General features: G+C 40.4%; 1 protein-coding gene across 7 annotated transcripts in view; it reads right to left on the reverse strand.

Annotated features, from left to right (window-relative positions):
- palm2akap2 (PALM2 and AKAP2 fusion) overlaps nt 1-20,662 on the reverse strand; it is an 87,365-nt gene that overhangs the window by 17,224 nt on the left and 49,479 nt on the right. For all 7 annotated transcript variants that reach the window (XM_077736755.1, XM_077736754.1, XM_077736753.1 and 4 more), the window contains one exon: nt 18,052-18,125. In XM_077736755.1, the coding sequence (XP_077592881.1) occupies nt 18,052-18,125 (74 nt within the window). The remainder of the gene's footprint in view (nt 1-18,051; nt 18,126-20,662) is intronic.

The raw sequence follows: 20,662 nt of genomic DNA on the forward strand, positions 1-20,662 counted from the left end.
AGCCTGTTACAGCCGCGAAAAGGTTGTCTCTGCCACTTTCAGTGCACTAACTATGAGAGCTACCGAGCTGTATTAGGAGCGATCTCCATGAGCAAATATATTGGTGTGTTGATTTAAAGCCCTTTTCAAGACGGACTATGGCAGAAATATGACAAGACAGGCTCAACCTTCAACACTAGCTTCGATGGCGATAGAAAAGAAGGAAGAAAGAAAGTAGGATGGACATTGTGTACAGTTTTAGTGAGTAAAATATGGCTATATTCCTAATTAATATTTCAATTGTGGGCCCGGTTCTGATATCTGAAAAGCTTCAGTACATGACAATAACCCCAAACACATCAAAAGTGGTAATGGAATGGCTAAATCAGGCTATAATTATGGTTTTCAAATGGCCTTCCCAAAGTCCCGACTTAAATCCCATTGAGAACTTGTGGACAATGCTGAGGAAATAAGTTCTTGTCAGAAAGCCATCAAATTTAACAGAACTGAACCAATTCTGTCAAGAGAAGTAGTCAAAGATTTAACAAGAAGCTAGCCAGAAGCTTCTGGTATACCCATACCTAGGGGCAATTTAGAGAGTCCAATCAGCCTATCATGCATGTATTTGGAATATGGGAGGAAACCAGAGTACCTGGACCCCAGAGCTGTGAGGCCGGTGCACTAACCACTCGCTCCATTGGGCTGCTCTATCTATGAACATTTAAATTTTGAATGTACAGCACACTCACATTTGGAAATGAATGGCTTCTGGTTTTTGAAAGGGGAACTAACACAACAAAATTCAAATAACTGCATTAACCCTGTGTTCAGCAGTTGCTTTTTACATATCTGGCGTCATCTAGCGTTATGAATGGTTATAATGTCTAGAGAGATTTTTTTTTCAGTCTTAATTTAATGCAAAAAAACTGCTTATATTCGGGCCAATATTGTAATTCATTTGCAGTGCAATCATTGCGCTGGATAGTTTTTCTTTTGCACTGAGTGTGCGAGCAGTGAGTAATTGCACTGTTGCACAACTTAGAGGGAACGATGTGTAAGCCTGATTAAATGACACCAAATGTCATTGAAAAACAACACAAGGTCACCTCCTCCATTACTATTTTCATGCCAAAGGACAGTCTGGCACGTTTTACTTTGAAGTCAGCATACAGTGTCCTTCATCATATTCATTAATGTCGTGTTTGAGGTAGCTACAGTATGTGTGGAATGTCAGGCCCTCCCCAACAACCCCCAAACCCACACCCACACAAACACAATCACACATTAATGTGTTATGATTTTGCTCAGGTCTCAGAGGCAAAATTCCATATGAGAGATTTTCCTGAGGCATTAAGTAACAGGATATCCTACCCAATTCTATGACATCCTCTCTAATGGATGTGCACTCCTCCCACACACCTTTTATAAAAGTGGTCATGATTGAAGACTTAATGTGCGGACAATTGATAGCTGATAGTCATACAAGTATTTTTTTTTAGATTTTGCTCACCCAGAAGCAAAGTGCCTTCATTGAAAGCCATTAGACTTAGTAGCCACACTTTCATCTGACTGGCGAAACCACAAAAAAAATGTATTAGAACACTGAAAATATACACTTCAAACAAACTATATTAAAAGAATAAAAGTGAGCTCAGAAACACATAGCAGGAATCAAAGACCTAAAAAAAGATGTACGTATCGGTCTGTGACTCAGCTGTTACTGTCTAATTTTTCGTTCTCTCCCTGGCTGTCATCATCCCACATCTGGAAACTCTTATGCTCATACTGTCACACATACAAGTCACAATCTCAAATATGTACATGAAGACCATTTTTAGAAACTCCCTTGCATGCCTACAACTGAACAGGGGTTGAGGGGTTATGTGTATGTAAAACAGTCACAACCCAACTCAAAGTTGGTCTGAAGAATTCCGGTCCCGCATTAATTTCCTGAAAATAAAAGTCTCACAAAGGACAGTATTTCAGCCAGCCATTTTCATTCAGCCTCATCCTGGCTTCATTTTTATGATTCCATGAAGTAACTGACACTTCTGTAATACAGTATTTTTAGACTCAATGAACAAAGTTGATTCTCTTTTGTGGTTGTGTCTCTTGAAATAACTTGAGCGTTGGTCTTGTGATGTCATTTCATATTTTCTGATACATCATTGAGTAAATTACATATTTATTTACAATAGATATCTAATTTTAAAAATCATCGCAGAGCACTATTATAGTTAAATCTCTAAGTACAATTTAACAGCAACACCGGAAAATTTTTAAATACGTAAATATGACTATCCTTACCTGTTTTTTCCTTAACAGCACGTTTCTCTTGGTAAGTTTTCTTAATCCATTTATTTCTAAAGTGCCTTCAGGAGACTTTGTTATACAACTTTCAATAATGTCTTATCCTCCTGTGCTCTTCCACCCTTGCTTCGTTCCTGCTCCATATTGTGGGTGTGCCAGACTTTTTCCTGGCCAAGCCTTTTCCTCTTCTTCTTCCCCTCCTTTTCCTCCCCTTCAATTTCTTTCCTCTCCTCCACAAAGCCTGTCCTTTTTCAGCAGCATTCCTGCTGGCCGCTTGCCGAGTTGTGATGTCATAGTGCAGAAGTGTGAGTGCATATGTATGTGCGCTTTTATTTCTCCAAATGTCCTCATGCACAAAGATGCCTTCTGTGCCGAGGGCCAGGCAAACATCTATATGCCTCCTCCTACCTTCCAGTCTTAAAGCATGAACCTGTATTATTTGCCAATGAACAAAAGATGATTGAAGAAAGGTGGAGGAGAAAGTAGGAGAATAATGTTCTTCTATTCACCTTAGGATTGTTGACTCTCGTGAGATTTAGCGAACTGCTGCATGTTTCCTGTTTTCACATTTTATTAAAAGTCTAATGAAATCCTGGTGACAGGAAGAGAAGAGACATTGTAGGAAAATGAATGATAGAAGGGATTGTCAATGGGACTTGCTATATTCGGTGGCTATATGCTGTTTTGGAGTAACATCCACCATGAAAAAGTATCACCAATTTGGGACAGGGTTAAAAAACTGATGAGTCACATTTTATAAGGAATGCTCTGTTCATGAATCGATATCTAATGGTTTTGTTTGTGTTTTGTAACAGGATCGTAGTTAGAGCAACCGGAGATACAGTATCAAGGCTCACTTTCTTTGCTGATTACATGCTCAATGGGGAAACACTTTCCTTGAATGTACAAGAGCAACTATCAATAATGTTAGCCTAATTTACAATACAACAAAAATGCTGCTATAGGCTAGGCACAAATATGTTTTTCTTTTCATTTTCTAAACGCCTTATTCACACAGGAGTCGTGTGATGTGGAGCCTTTTCCAGCTAAATATGGGCACCTGACACCCTGAATTGGTGGCCAGTCGCTTGAAGAAGCAACATCCTCGCCCAAACAGTTTTTCAAACTATAAGGCGCTTACATTTGTCATTTATATAATTTAATTATTGCTATGATCAATAATGTATTTATTGTTTGTTTGATTTATGGGTATGATAAAAGATGAATATGTGTTTTGAGCACTTAACTGGAGCAGGATAATACAGTTATGATCTAACAAAATAGTTTGGAGGTCATTCAGCAAAACTAGAAATGGAAACAAATTGAAACATTGGATTACAGGGTGCAAAGTCTGTGAAGAATATAGTAGTCTAAAATAAGCCTGGGCGATATGACAAGAATTGTGATCACGATAAAAACTATCAGTCGATATCGATAATTCACGATAACTATCAAATCTTTTATCTTTCAAATTTGAAACGTCACACTTCTGTGAAAAGGAAAATAAATAACTCGTTAGGCGGCCCAGTGCCAGTGTGGTTACTATGTCGGCCCCATAGTTCAGACTGATGTTTCAATCCCAGGTCCAGGATTTCCTTTGGCGATGTCGCATGTTCTCCCCGGTCTTAGTTTGTACTCCTGTTTCATTCTACATCCCAAAAACACGTTTGGTAAACTGGTTGAACACACTGAATTCACTCTAAGTGTGAGTGCTTGGGTGGAAATTTTGACCATGTCCTTGTGCCCTGCGATTGGCTGACCACCAATTGACCCCTGCTTGGTGCCCATAGTTAGACTGGATAGGGTCTAGTAGACCTCAGAATTGTTTCAAAGTTCAAGCTCCGGGCGACGTTACAGCGGCCATGGAAGTTAAGTCCAGGCAGCCGACTATCGCTGTTGTTTTAACCCAAAAATAGAGCTCCCTGGACAGGTGATCTGGACGTCGCAGAGGAGCAAAATGGAAGTCCAAAACCCAAATTAAGAAACCTCTGGAACCAATTGATCTCGTAAGTAGAGTTACCACTGTCACGTCAGACAAAGCAAAACAAGAGAGAAGTTAAATTGGAGTATGAATCAACTTTAGCCAAAAAATGTTTTACATGTCCCCCACTCTTTGTCGTCATGTAGCTAAATAAAGTCAGTAGTATTCCTTCAGCAACAAAGAGCAGTTCAAGCCTTTTGAATAGTTGCCAAAAACGACACCATTGCCATCGCATTACACAGTCAAAAATAACAGTTTTTCTGCCAATGCTGACCTCAACACCCTGTAGCTTGGTAAGCTACTACTTTGCAGACACTTTAGCTCAAGAATGCCCAGATCATCAGCTTTTTTCAACTTTCTTAACATGCACATGGGAGGAATAAAGAATTGGACCATTTGAGTAAACAAAATTGTGGTTAATTTTTTTCCACAGATAACCCGACAACATTGAAAAGGATTTTTTTTCAATGACTAAGTTAAGAAGTAAATAATTCATTCATTTTCTGAACCGCTTATTCTCACAAGGGTCACCTGGGGGTTGAATTGTGGTTAATTTTTTTCCACAGATAACCCGACAACATTGAAAAGGATTTTTTTTCAATGACTAAGTTAAGAAGTAAATAATTCATTCATTTTCTGAACCGCTTATTCTCACAAGGGTCACCTGGGGGGTTGGAGCCTATCCCTACGAGCACCAGGCCTGGGGCACCCTTAATCGGTGTCCAGCAGGTCGCAGGGCACAAGGAAACGGACAACCATTCACGCTTATAGCAGCCTACCCTGCATGTTTTTTTTTGGTATGGGAGGGAACCGGCGTACCTGCTGCAAGGCCACATAAGCCCGGGGACGAAATGGAAACTCCACGCAGTGAGGACCGACCCAGGACCCAAACCTCAACCCCAAAACTGTGACCAAAACTAGTAAATGACATATATTTCTTTCAATATTATATTTTTCCCTCCTAGCCAACTTGTCTCCTCTTTATTTTATGCACATGCAGACAAGTTGCGATTGGTATCATGAACTTCATCCATGTGGCGAGACATGCAGTACCTTTCATCCATTTTGTAAACAACAGCACTAATGGCCAACATTTCCATTGCAAAGCGTTGTCAATCTATCAGTGAATGACAAAAAAAATATCTTTTCTTTTGACAATTTAAGTCATCAGAAAAAAAAAGTCAATGGCGGTACAATTTGATAAAATAGCATACTAGTCAAAATATTCTAATATAAAAGTTGATAAACACAGCTGATTGTCAGTAGATTTGACATGAGACAAATATATTTTATCTAATGCAGAATTACAGTAAAAGAATGTAATAGGAGCACACGGTATGTTTAATTTATGCATGTGATTGTCCAAGTGGGTCAGTCTTAACAGGTCACAAAATTTTTCAATTGTTCCCTGCAACAATCCATCATTCCATCCTGACTGAAATCACCAGGACTCTAAACTTGCGGTACCACGACACACAATCCCTTGTTTAATAACTTCGGGGTGAGGTAACATTAAAGGTAAGTGAGGAGACAGTGAGAGGTAAGTGATCCGCTCGGGGGGTGATGCCATATATCCATCACAGCAGAATGCCAAATTACAAGTCTGAAATTATCACTTATCTGGCTCTTTTGCCGAAAAAACACACCTTATGGATCATACGCAGTTTCGGGGTATGATGACAATTAGGCTTTTGTCGAGTCAATGACAAAGCCTATGTCCGATTATTATTATCAACACAGACACTGCTCGAAGCCCTGTTGTGTTATTGTAGTTGCTGATGATTATTTAGAAAGACAGCAGCTGAACAGTTTGGCAATTTTATTTATTCAAAAGATGAGAAGATGAAATTTGAATGAAAGATTTCATATCGCTTGAAGTTAAACTTATTTAGCATGTTTTAAATACTTGTTTAAAGAGTTAATAATATATTTAATAATACAGTTAATAATATATTTATCAAGGCAATTTTCAGACAATAAAAGTGCCATAGAATAAAGACAGCAAAAGCTTTTCACGGTTTACTATATTTTGTGTAAAGTCTATGTATAGTCCAGATCAAATGTCCTCTAAACAGGAAACTTGTACTACCTTGTATCTACGGATATGGCCTCCCAACAAAGGAAATGCAAGCTAGCTAAAACAAAAGGCCACCTGCAAATTACCACAAAACAAAAACAATGCACTAGCACTGTCAGGCTAAACGTTATTACAATTCAATTTATATGTCCCAACCATGTAAAAGAAAAGATTGTCCAACATTTATAGGGAAACTGTCATGGTCCAGTTTCTCTAACTCTTATGTCAAATCTTAGGAAATTTGTGTATGTATTAGTTTAAATCTAATGCTGTGCCCCTATATTATTTTTGTTTTATTTACTATTAAAGCTAATAAAAAACATTGGTGAAATTTGAGACTGGAAACTGACCTTGTCATCATCCACAAAGTCCTCTTCTTTGACAGATAAGAGTTTGGAGCGGATTCTAATAAGGACATCGCATTCCCAGTCTTTTTAGTCCCAAGAAAACATTTTAACACAGAACATTCTTCTTAGTGCTATCTAGCTGCATGCCTTAAGCACTTTGCATTGGTGCACTCTGAGAGCAGCATTGAGCTAATCACCTGTCTATTTCAGGAAACCTGCTCATAAGCCTGCAAAATTTAGATAGAGGAAGGAGGCTCCACACGGGATGAAAACAACAGTTTGTAAGTCAGCAAGTCTGAGCTGCAGATTTCCCTGTTCATTCATCTAGAACTGCCGATTCATTTTCCTGCTGTATTCCCAACTATGGATGCTTCTATATATTGGTGAGAACACATCAAAGAAGATAGTTATATTTTCAAATGTAACACTATTCTATGATCTCATCCCATTTTCTGAACCACTTTATCCTCATGAGATTCGTGGGAGTGATGGAGCCACTCCTAGCTGTCTCTGGGCCAAAGTTAGGGGACACCCTGAATTCGTGGCCAGCCGATTGAAGGGCACAAGGAGACGGACAACCATGCTCACTCACATCCATATCTAGGGGCAAATTAAAGTGTCCAATAAGCCTACCATGCGACCAGCTTTTGTAATGTGGACGAAAACTACAGTACCGGGGGAAACTCACGGAGGCCCAGGGAGAGCATGCAAACTCTATCAAGGTGGACCGGTCTGGACTTGAACCCAGGACCCCAGAGCTGTGAGGCCAACACACTAACCAATCATGCCGGGCCTCAGTGTTAATAAATAGAAATGTATTATATTCTGTGTGAAGAAAAGAGCTGCGGTCAGATTTCATTGGCCACACTATGACACATAACCTCATGACTGCATAGCGTGACCTATTTTTAACCTTAGGCTAACTCTTAATCCTTACATGGAGGAGAAACATCTAAAAATCTCCTACAAGTAGGTCCGATAAATTTTAGTGGGCGTTATATTGTCTCATAAATTATTGCTGATATGCGATAATATTGTCAATATTTATCATTTTTTTCAAAGGCAATATATGGTAATTTTAAATAAAACACAAAAACTATATAAGTCCCAGCCTGCAGGCTGAGCGGTTAACGCATTTGCCTTACAGTTCTGGGGATCAGGGTTCAAATTCAGGTCATTACACCTGTGTGGGGTTTGCATGTTCTCCTGTGTGGGTTTCCTCCCACATCAATCACATTTTTCATAATAGCCGTTACTTGAAAATTATTTTATTGTTGGATCTGAAATAGGTGAGAGTAACTGCAGACATACCTGTCAACCTTGGCCAATTGCTCTCCTTAGTACTGATTGCAATTCCCAGAGCGGCCAACATTTGTCCTCGCCATTTAAGGAGTACCCTTGTCCCATTCAGAATTCCATTTGGTGACACCAAGGCCTTCTAGCAGGCGTGGGGATACTTCATCGCTCTCACCAACTATGATTGGCGATTTATAGAGTGGACTAGCCAGAGCTACCAAACTGTATCTGGAGTGAGCTGCACAAGCAAATATATTGTTGTGTTGATTTAATAGCGGTTTTGTCAACCCGCAATGGCAGAAGGAGGAGAAGAAATGGATTTTTTTGCTGATTTGCTGTCAAGGCCATTTTCAAGACTGACTTTTCAAGAAAAAAAAGCTGGACCTCATTAAGAAAGGTCGGACAATCCCACAGCAAGCAAGCCTGTCACCACTGGGAACGAACCTTTTCATCACTAAATCTATTAAAACATATGCCAGAAATACGACAGGACAGGCTCGACTTTCAGCATTAGCTTCGATGGCAATAACAAAGGAGGAATGAAAGGAGGATGGATATTGCGTACAGTTAAAAGGGATTTTTGGTGAGTAAAATATGGCGAAATTCCAAAATGACGGCACGCACTGACGCAGCAGCTTTATGCTCTTAATAATATTTCAATTGTATGTGGTTATTATTGAAAAATGTTTTGTGTCGTAACTGTAGCTGCAGTAGAGGTTTTATAGCCATAGTTTTTGAGGGTTGGATTGATTCCGATAGCTGAAGGCGTCACTAGGAAATTTGCTTCACTGGACAATGTATGGACAAAAACATCGTAATAAGAGTTTGATTTTGAATTGTCCTAAATTATCTTATTTTTTAGATTTTATATTAATTTTGCGTGAATTGCTTTCACTCCAGATAAACTCTGGTAAGAGGACAAAGCTACTCCTGAAATGGGGTCGGCAGAGGGTCTGCAACACACTCCGTGGGGCTGCATGATCCAGCTATTGAATTTGGCAATCGTACAGGCGCGAAAATATGTAGGATGGTATGTAGTAATAGTAGGGCTGATCCTAATTTGTAATTTTTTGATTATTGCAGCCATGTCTGGTCAACATTATCTGCAAAAAACAACAAACAACAAACATTAGTATATAACCTTTTCCAATGCATTTACTCTCCGACTTGTTCACTGTTTGTGCATGCTTGTGTTTGCAATTTTCTTTGTATTAACACAAAAACTTCTCCAGCACACCACACCAATATGCGGGGGATAGCGTGTGGACAATAGTGGGCAACTGGCCGTTGCGTGATGGCGACCACCACAAAATCAGTTTGTATAATTTCATTTCCTTCCTCCTTTGTGTTCTTTGTCATTCTGAGATGCCATTCAGTACAAAATTATAGATGGACATCTCGTCTCATTTTCTGAAGTGTTTTATCCTCCTTAGGGTCACGGGAGGTGTTGGAGCTTATCCCAGATGACTTCAGGCCGTAGGCGCAGGAGACCCTTAATTGTTGACCAGCCAATCACAGAACACAAGGAGACAAGCAACCAACCATTCACGCTCACACTCATACATATGGGCAATTTAGAGTGTCCAATCAGCCTAGCATGCATGTCTTTGGAATCTGGGAAGAAAACGGAGTAGCCAGAGGAAACCCGACTAGGTTTGGAGAGAACATTCAAACTCTAAACAGGTGGATCGACCTGAATTTGAACACGTCTCCCACTGTGAGGCCGACGCGCGAACCAATCAGCCACCGGTCCGCCCTTAGATGAACATACAGAAACCGAAATTAAAGGTTCCACCATAATGGTGAATAATTGTGTTAGGAGATACAGTTGTATTCAAAAGTTTACATACACTTGTATTCTCCTTCTTCATTATCCCATTTACACTCTGTAAAGCGCCAATACCATTGGCAGCAAAACAGCCCCAAAGCATAACACTACCACCACCGTGCTTGACGGTAGGCATGGTGTACTTGGGGTTAAATGCCTCACCTTTTCTCCTCCAAACATATTGCTGGATTTTTGTTTTGTCTGACCACAGAACTTTCCTCCAGAAGGTCTTATCTTGGTCCATGTGATCAGCAGCAAACTTCAGTCGAGCCTTAAGGTGCCGGTTTTGGAGCAAGGGCTTCCTTCTTGCACGGCAGCCTCAGTCCATGGAGATGCAAAACACGCTTGACTGTGGACACTGACACCTGTGTTCCAGCAGCTTCTAATTCTTGGCAGATCTTTTTGGTGATACTTGGTTAAATTGTCACCCTCCTGACCAATTTTCTCTTAACAGCAGGTGATAGCTTGTGTTTTTTTTCCCTGAGCGTGGCAGTGACAAAACAGTGCCATGCACTTTATACTTACAGACAATTGTTTGCACTGTTGCTCTTGGGACCTGCAGCTGCTTTGAAATGGCTCCAAGTGACTTTCTTGACTTGTTCAATTCAAGGATTCGCTTTTTCAGATCCACGTTGAGCTCCTTTGACTTTCCCATTTTAGCGTTTGTGGGCATTTGCATCCAATGAGCCCTATTTAAATGGCCTCAGAGAAGTCACCAGCTGTAGTCACTCATAATCTCTCCCAAGAAGTTATGAGGCCATGTTACGAAGCTCATTTCACTGACACAACTTCTAAGTCACCAAAATTGCTAATTTGTGTTGCTGTATGTATATTTTAGACCCAGTAGATTTGATCACTTTTTCTAATAACCCATAATTAAGTCATGAAATAACCAAACTTCATGATTTTTTTTTGTGTGACAAAGAAGTATCTGTTTCAATCACTCTAATTGAGAAAATGGCATGACATTATGTTCTTCACAAGTGTATATAAACTTTTGACCACAACTGAAGATAAAATAAAATATAAGAGTAGTATTGGGTACTTTCAGCCACAGATCTAATGAAAATAGAGACCATCCTCAAGCTGTGGACTGACTTGCTTTGATTAAAATCATATAAGATAATGCATGTTTTCTAATAAATTTATTATTGACTTTACTTTTAAAGTTTGATAAAATAAAGAAAGTACAATCTAAAATCAGTGGCAGGTCATCATGACAGTTGTTCCTCTTTATCTCTGATTATGTTGTGATGACGTGTGGAATCTAATAAGAATCTGGAACAGGAAACAACAAAGGAAGAAGTACATCCTCGGAAAAAGATTGTCAAATGATGAGAACAACTGAACAACTTAAAATAAAAAAAAACTGAACACAACTTTGTTTCGCTTGAAGGCCTTTCACATTCTTTCTGATAAGCTATCCACCTTGTAATTCTGTTCTGACCAGCTGGTAGTAATGTTAGTTTTATGGAATTGTTCCCTTTAACTCGAAGTGCAGTACCAAAAAACCTGTCACAAACTGTATCAATCCCACAATATGAATGCCATTTAAAGAGTGAATGCCAGTCCTTCCTGGAATGCAGCCAGTGAAGGCACATCAACAGATGGGCCTTTGAAAGGTGAAAGGCTAGCCCGCTGTTAATGTCAACAACACTTGAAGCTGTGTGAGGCTAAGCAGACTTCCTCCCTGCATCCTCCACAACACACCTCCCCACCACCAATTTTGTCATACGCAGAGATGGCAGTGGCGGGCCGTCAGGGCCTTCAAGGCCTTCTCTGCTGGCCTAAGAAATGTCTGAATCATATATTATATTTTGTCCATTAATACTTATTAAATAATTCCAAATTGTCTGTTAACTTCCTTTCATTGCTTTTCCCCCTGGTTGCACTGCTTTCAGATGTGTGTTTTCATCTTAAAGCATTTAACCAATCACATTCCAGCAATTATTTGTAGCCAGTGTCAGAAATCTGCCTCAAGGCCTTCACAATCAGTTCTGTGGGCTCTGCTGCTTTGAACAAGCATCGATAAGACTGTTGCCTTAACCAATCAGAATTCGATTTGGTGACACCTAGGCCATTTCGTAGGCGGAGGGATACATCATCGCTTACACCAACTATGATTGGCTAGTAGGCGGACCAAAGCCACAATGAGCCAGCCAGAGATCGCAAACTCCACCCACAATGGCCGACGGACGAAGACAAATAGATTTCGTTGCAGATTTGCTCACAAAGCTATTTTCCAGACGGACTTTTCCATTAAAAATGGACATCATTAAGAAAGGGCGGTCAACTCCAAAGTTAACAAGCCTGTTACAGCCGGGAAAAGGATGTGTCTGCCACTTTCAGTGTGCAAAATATGTGAGCTACCAAGCTTTATTTGGAGCGAGCTGCACAAGCAAATATATTGTTGTGTTGATTTAAGGCCATTTTCAAGACGTACTATGCCAGAAATACGACATGAGCTTCGATGGTGATAGAAAAGAAGGAAGAAAGTAAGGAGGATGGATATTGTGTACAGTTAAAAAGGATGTTTGGTGAGTAAAATATGGCTATATTCCTAAATAATATTTCAATTGTGGGCCTAGTTATGATATCTGAAAAGCTCCAGTGTTTGTATTTAATCACTAAATGCTGCTAGGAAGTGGATTTTACCCCATTTTATGTGCAATTTTTGCCGTTTCGCCTTTGACGTCCATTGGAATCTTTTTTCCGTTTGAGATACGAGTAAATTGACATACGAGCTCAGTCCCGGAACGCATTAAGTCAGTATCTTGAGGTACCAAGTAAACCCACAGAGACAAACCATCACCAATGCAGATTTAAACTCTTAAATGAATACCGACTCCAAATATCGGATTTACCCCACCATCCGCAAGAAACATGAGTGTAATACTGAGGCCACCAAACCGGACCCCTTAACACCAGGGCTGCGTCTCGATATTCTGTTCATAAAAGTTATGAACAGGATCAGTAAGATAGGGCAGCCTTGGCGTACACACAAACAACAGTCAGGAAAACTCATTTTGGCTGATCACTAACAATAAATCCTGGTCATGACAGGGGCACATTGGCTAGTTATGATTGTGCTTTCTTTCTCATGGAATGGATACAATGAACTAAGATAAAGAACTAGTTACCTGGAACTGAATACCAATTACCATGCATGAACTCTTCGCCAATCATCTTCAAGCCTGGCTGTTAGACGAACAAAATTGTGATTACAATGCTGCCTAGAACTCTGCTACTTGTGAACGTGTATACTATGTCTCACCATTTATCTTCAAACTGCACAAAGGACTAAAGTAGGAAATTAGCCTTCTGCTACAATCTTAAATATTTTAGGGTAAACGTTCATTAATATGTATGTCTTCATTAATATGTAATGTCCCTTTATTAAATAAATCACACTCAAACTAGAGATATGTGTAAATGTTCCATCTTATAAATTATTCAACTAAATGCTGAGGGTCAATATTTGTTTTAAACAAAAATTCAAGGTTATTGCACTTGATTTTATGTTCATTCATTCATTCATTTTCTGAACAGCATTGTCCTCACTCGGGTTGTGGGGGGTGCTGAAGCCTATTCCAGCTGATTTATGGTCAGAGGCAAGGGAGACCCTAAATCGATGGCCCGCCTATCACAGGGCACGATGAGATAGACAATCCTACACGCTCACACTCATACCAAAGGGCAATTTATAGTGTCCAATCGGCCTACCGTGTCTGTTGTTGCAATGTGGGAAGAAATCGGGGTACCCGGAGAAAACATACACAGGCCGGGGAGAACATGCAAACTCCACACAGGTAGACTGACCTGGGATTAAACCCAAGACTCCAGAAATGTGAGGCCGGTGTGCTAAGCACTCATCTCCCGTGTCGCCGCAATCAATATTTAAATAAAAATTAAAAAATCGAAAATCATACAAATGATTGCTGTTCATTATTCAATTTTCGGCTATGACTAAAAGGGGATGCAAAGAGTATGAAGGACACTGCTGAGAGGTTTTCTGTACATTGACCTCATCTTTCTGCTCTGCAGGGCTGCAGTCCTGTGTCCTTCACCCATTTAAGTCAGTCAATGTCATTGCGGGTTTGTTCTATTTAACACACGCACCTTGTTCTGCTAACAAACTGGCGCGCTTCATGTTTATACGTTCAAGCGCTTACACTGTCCTATAGCAGAGCTCCAGTACAAGCTTTGGTGATATTCGCTTGGAGGAGAGGACTCATGCTGAACCAAACAATGGGAGAAATTCAATAACAGCGACGTAAACTTACCTACTGGCAGTGACGTCTTCTTTCTCCTTTGTCTTGTTTTGTCTTACTAATGTTCTAAAATGCAGTAGAAAAGCGCAACGTTTAACTCCAACGGCTACGGATAATCCGCTAGTGGTCTGTCCAGCGCTGGCGGTTGACACGCGCCAGTTTTGAGCATTCGCCTGTTCTCTTTTTCACTGCTCCCATATTTGCTCACCCCCCTCCACTGTCGCTTGCTCGCTCACTCTCCCAGCACGTGTTCTGAATAATGCAGTTTGCGGGAGTGTGTGCGAAGCCCTTCCAGAGACAATCAAAGCACTAGCGCCAGGCAAGCACAATGGGCGCCGACCCCGAGCGCATCAGGTTACTTCTGTTGAGGGACTTCCTTTAATTTATTGCGTTACACAACGTATTCTGTATGGAGGCCCATAGTTGATGCAGTCTTGAGCCCCCTCAACCAGTCACCCCCCTCTGCTCCCCAGTCCACATGGAAATGTCCAATGCATTCTGTTTCCATATGTACTGTGAAGAATTACATTTGCCACGCATTTGAAATTTGTTATCATTTCATCCAATCATTTAATTTTCTGGAATTTGAAATAACTGAACATCATAGGCGCTGTTCAGGGGGCAGTCAGTTGCAGTAGGTCCCTAAACCCTCACTTGTATTCTGTTTTTACAGCTTTTTTGAACGCTTTTTTAATCCTTTATTTTTACGTTTTATTGTCTCTTAAGATTTTACTTGTTACTTCACTTTATATTTTATACTCCATATTAGAATGTTTTACCATTTTATTTTTAAGACTACTTCAAGACTCAAGTTGTTCGAGAGGCAGTATTTGATCCATTAGTTTAGTTTATCTTTGCAAATTCTGGACATTACATTCTTGAACCATTCAGCCATGCCTCGGCTGTTTTACACAAAGGATCATCTGTTAGCACCACGCAACACCTGGATGCTCCTGGACCTCTCCACAGAGTTAAAGAGTAAGAGAAAAGGATGCAGAGCTGGTCAAAAATGTCAGGAGAGAAAGTGACGCTTCAGACCCAGCATTCCATCTATTATTATGGGGAACGTAAGATCTCTACCCAATAAGATGAAAGAGCTAATGATGCTTGCCAAACTACAAAGACAATATCAGAAAATCTGCATTATGTGCTTCATGGGGACCTGGCTGAATGAACTAACGCCAGACGCTCCCGTCTCCTTGGATGGGTTTCAGCCGGTGAGGGCGGACAGAAATGCTGAAGAGATGGTAGGAAGAAAGGTGGGGGACTAGCTATTTTTAATTAATAGTAGATGGTGTAGCCCTGACTTTCTTTCTTTATTTTAACTCACTGCAGGGTAGATATGTGTAAATTTTTAGTTTATTTGATTGATAGTGTGGCTACACAGCTTTGTTGTGGAAACTGGGTATTTTATTAAAATTTATAAGTTATAAGGTTTATATAGCCTGGTCACAGTAATGTGTGACCACAGTATATGGTCCTGGTGTTTATTTATAAACAATTGTTCCTGCATTCTGACCGTTGCAGAGAATGTTTAAAAGAGAGTTATCGAAAAACTTTTCTTAACCTGTGCCCCGACATCCTGTCCTGCTCTTATACTTCAGAAAGAAGTCTCATATCTTGAGATCTCTGCCCTAACAGATGTTTACGTTAAAACCCACTAGTGTCTCTCCTCATCTCATCTCATTTTCCCAACCACTTTATCCTCATTAGGGTTAAGAGGGGTGCTGGAGACAATCCCAGCTGTGCCCGGGCCAGAGGTGGGCGACCCCCTGAATCAGTGGGCAACCAATCGCAAGTCACGGGGGGACAAACAACCATGCAAACTCATACCCACACCTAGGGGCCATTTAGAGTGTCCAATCAGCCTATCATGCATATTTTTGGAATGTGGGAGGAAACCAGAGTACCCGGAGGAAACCCATGCAGGCCCGTGGGAGAACATGCAAACTCCACACAGGTGGATGTGACCTGGATTTGAACGCAGAATCCAAGAGCTGTGAGGCCGACGCACTAACCACCGCTCCACCGGGCCAACACCCACTGGTTTTTGTTTGATAAAAAAAAAAAAAAAAAACAGTTCCTGAGTCTCGCAATAATCCAGGGGGCTTGGTATCATAAAACTCTCCTTTCCATAAGCCAGAGGTTTGGCTGAATTGCAGATTTAAACTCTTAAATGAATATCGACTCCAAATATCGGATTTACCCCACCATCCGCAAGAAACATGAGTGTAATACTGAGGCCACCAAACCGGACCCCTTAACACCAGGGCTGCGTCTCGATATTCTGTTCATAAAAGTTATGAACAGGATCAGTAACATAGGGCAGCCTTGGCGTACACACAAACAACAGTCAGGAAAACTCATTTTGGCTGATCACTAACAATAAATCCTGGTCATGACAGGGGCACATTGGCTAGTTATGATTGTGCTTTCTTTCTCATGGAATGGATACAATGAACTAAGATAAAGAACTAGTTACCTGGAACTGAATACCAATTACCATGCATGAACTCTTCGCCAATCATCTTCAAGCCTGGCTGTTAGACGAACAAAATTGTGATTACAATGCTGCCTAGAACTGTGCTACTTGTGAACGTGTATACTATGTCTCACCATTTATCTTCAAACTGCACAAAGGACTAAAGTAGGAAATTAGCCTTCTGCTACAATCTTAAATATTTTAGGGTAAACGTTCATTAATATGTATGTCTTCATTAATATGTAATGTCCCTTTATTAAATAAATCACACTCAAACTAGAGATATGTGTAAATGTTCCATCTTACAAATTATTCAACTAGATGCTGAGGGTCAATATTTGTTTTAAACAAAAATTCAAGGTGGATGGAGACAATCCCAGCTGTGCCCGGGCCAGAGGTGGGCGACCCCCTGAATCAGTGGGCAACCAATCGCAAGTCACGGGGGGACAAACAACCATGCAAACTCATACCCACACCTAGGGGCCATTTAGAGTGTCCAATCAGCCTATCATGCATATTTTTGGAATGTGGGAGGAAACCAGAGTACCCGGAGGAAACCCATGCAGGCCCGTGGGAGAACATGCAAACTCCACACAGGTGGATGTGACCTGGATTTGAACGCAGAATCCAAGAGCTGTGAGGCCGACGCACTAACCACCGCTCCACCGGGCCAACACCCACTGGTTTTTGTTTGATAAAAAAAAAAAAAAAAAACAGTTCCTGAGTCTCGCAATAATCCAGGGGGCTTGGTATCATAAAACTCTCCTTTCCATAAGCCAGAGGTTTGGCTGAATTGATCACACTAGCTAAGGACATTGGATGTCCCTTTTAAACTGCAACAGACCCACTAATATTCAAATTAACAACCACTTTTGTCTGCTAGAAAATGAGCTTATAAATGGAGTCAAAAGATCAGAGATCTCTGTAAATAAAGGATGTTGTTCTGAGAACTGACCAAGAAGCTTCATTATGTCTGTCCTGTCCGTGTCTTCCTATGTTTTCACAAAATCTTCCAGAACAAAATTAGGAACACTAACAGCACTAAGAGCAGTGCCCTATCTTATCAGAAGAATCGGGCAAACCAAAATCCCCACAACTCATGGAAGACGGGCACAAGTTAATGAAATGAAGAGAATCTTGATCATTCTTTTCCACCTCCGCTAAGGCTAAGATTGTTATAGAATGCCCCAGCGGGCTGTTTGTGACTCCACTGTCGGGGTAATAAATTCCTTGGCTCAGAACAAGTGGCTTTTGATAGAACTATTATATGGGAAGGGACATGCATGGAACCTTGAGAAACAAGGAGTTAGCGGGTGATTTAAAACGCAGTGTTCCTAGAAATGCCTACTACATTCATTAGCATCATTTGGTAAAGAGTTATAAGCCTTCCCTGTCCTCAGAATTTCATGACGCCCTTGTGTGATAGAAAAAAACTGAGAGCTTTTTTGGATTTCAGAATCAAATGAACAAATACACTTACCATAGCTGTGGGAGGCTGTCTGCTCTGCATTGTGGCTTGATATCCATTGTTTGTTGTACTGTTAATCCCATTCCCTGGTAAAAAGAAAAACAAATGTATATTCTGTTTATATATTGATATTTACCATTTTCTCTCATGATTTGAGTTTCCCCAAGTCTGAATGTTTCAACTTTCAATTGGAAAATGTTATGGTTTTGTTTACACCTGAACTGTATGGGATAAATGATTAGTAAATATAATAAATGCAAATGCTGAATATTTTATGCATGTGTTGGAACATCTAGTAAAGGGGTAGAGAACCTATAGCTCGGGAGCCATATGTGGCAACACTCAATAGGGTTGCAGGGGTTGCTGGAGTCAATCCCACCTGTCTCCAGGCCAGAGGAGGAGGACACCCTGAATCGGTGGCCAGCCGATCGCAGGGCACAAGGAGACAGACAACCATGAACACACACATCCATACCTAGGGGCAATTTTAGAATGTCCAATCAGCCTACCATGCATGTTTTTGGAATGTGGGAGGAAACCGGAATACCTAGAGGAAACTTACACAGGCCCGGGGAGAACATGCAAACTCTACACGGGTGGATGTGACCTGGATTCGAACCCAGGACCCCAGAGCTGTGAGGCCGACACGCTAACCAAAGGGTCCACCGGGCCGCCCAAGTGGTAAAATGACCCCAAAAAAATCACATCTCTTTTTCACATTTTTACTCTTGAATTGTTGAGTATGGCTCTCAAGGAATACAATTTTAAAAAAGGAATTGTTCATGGATCCCTGTGTCGACCCCTGATCTAGTCTGTTTTATTTATTACCTGTGGAAAGGCATTAAATATATATTTTTTATTTAATCCAAATCTATGATTTTCAACTGGCAATATGTAATTTCAAATTTAAGTACAGGTATATACTTTGATTTTGAATTTCAAATATAGACCTACATAGCACTTACTGTACATTCACCTACTTTGTATATTTGGTATAGTGCTGTCAAGTTAGTGTATCAAAGAAAAACATGCTTGCTTAGCTGATTCATTCAGAATGTACAAGCAACTATATTGAATAGGAACTTCATATGTGATTCACCTATTTTATTCCAGAGTTTATGTTCCAAAATGAATACAGTTTAACATTTCTAATTTTGATACACTGTTTTCTTCCATCAAAGCAGATGCGTCCATAAGAAATACCACACTATTTACTGGGTTTCTGCATCTACAAGCCTTAGTCATGAGCACTACAAGATAATGGTGTATGTACAGGCTGAAAGTCATCTGCCTTATGTTAAATTGCCAGTGTCCCAACATAATTTGATAACAGAAGCCAGGGATAGAATATGAGTGTGTGGCCTGGATTTGGTTGTCATGGTATATCTAACATTATAAGCTATCATCCTGTTAGGTCTACTGAAGCTAAGTATCACCATACTTGTAAATTTCCAGTTTATTGTGATGTTTCATTTAATTATAATGTGTAATAGATGCTGAAAAAGATAATAAAGTAGTATTTCACTCACTTTCTCTTCATTTTATCTAGCTGCCCAGTCATATTTCTACGCATATTACAGTTAGCTTATAAAAAGATTGTTGTATTGTTTTGTTATATGATGTATGATGTGTAAAAGGTGAAATACTGAGTAAATGTTATAACATGGTCGTACTGCTCAAGATTATGGTGTGGCGAAGTTGTGGAAAATATGTTCTATTTGTGCACTTTGTCACCCAAAAAAGGGTTTATACCATGCAAGTTTACATTCACCTCGCTTAACCCCACTTTGCTTGTGAGACACCGATTAAATATTTTGCATCATCTACCTCAAATTAAATTTACTAAAGATGTTATTAGATGAATGCAATTTTTGTGAGTTGTACTAATATAAATGTCATTCTTTCTCTAAAAAAATATTTTCTATTTAAAATTCTCAGGTATTCCAATCACTTTCTTTCTCCACATTGTTGTTGTTTTAAGTGTTAGTGTATATTACCAAAAAAGATAGAGCGGCAGTGAAGGGTCCTTGCCTACAATTACCGGGTTCTCCATTGTGACGATGGGGGTGCGGTAAGGTCGGCCCCCGAAAAAACGCCTGTGCTCAGAGGAGCTGTAGTGGGCTGAGGTAGGGGATGTTACCTATAAACCTTAATTGATAAACCATGACCAGCAAACGTCAAAATGTCGGGGAAGCCACGGCGAAGTGTTGGGCAAGCAGGGCAGTAAGCAAGGGCAAGGAACGCAATACTCTGACAATCCGCCAGTTGTGGCCGGAGTTCTTAAATACTGGATGCCTCAATCTACTGCGGGTATGATGATACCGCCCCCGTCTCGTTGGCTTAATCAGCTGCTGAAAAGACTCATGTCATCATAGGCAGTAGAACATGACAGCAAGAGACAGCAGAAGCTGAACTCGAGAAACTCAGCTTTATTTGATCGTAAGAGGATACAAAGACAGGCAGAGAATTGGAAAACTAGAGTGAGGAACAATAGGGAAAAAGAAAGATGTGAACATTATAAAATGGCTCCTTTTGTAATGTACCGTCCCTATAACCACAAGGGGAGCCACAGTGGAAGAAGGGGCGGTCCCCAGTTTAGAACACATCTGTGTTGTTCCTTTTT

Source organism: Stigmatopora nigra, chromosome 17 (assembly GCF_051989575.1).
Source record: "Stigmatopora nigra isolate UIUO_SnigA chromosome 17, RoL_Snig_1.1, whole genome shotgun sequence".
Lineage (NCBI taxonomy): Eukaryota > Metazoa > Chordata > Actinopteri > Syngnathiformes > Syngnathidae > Stigmatopora > Stigmatopora nigra.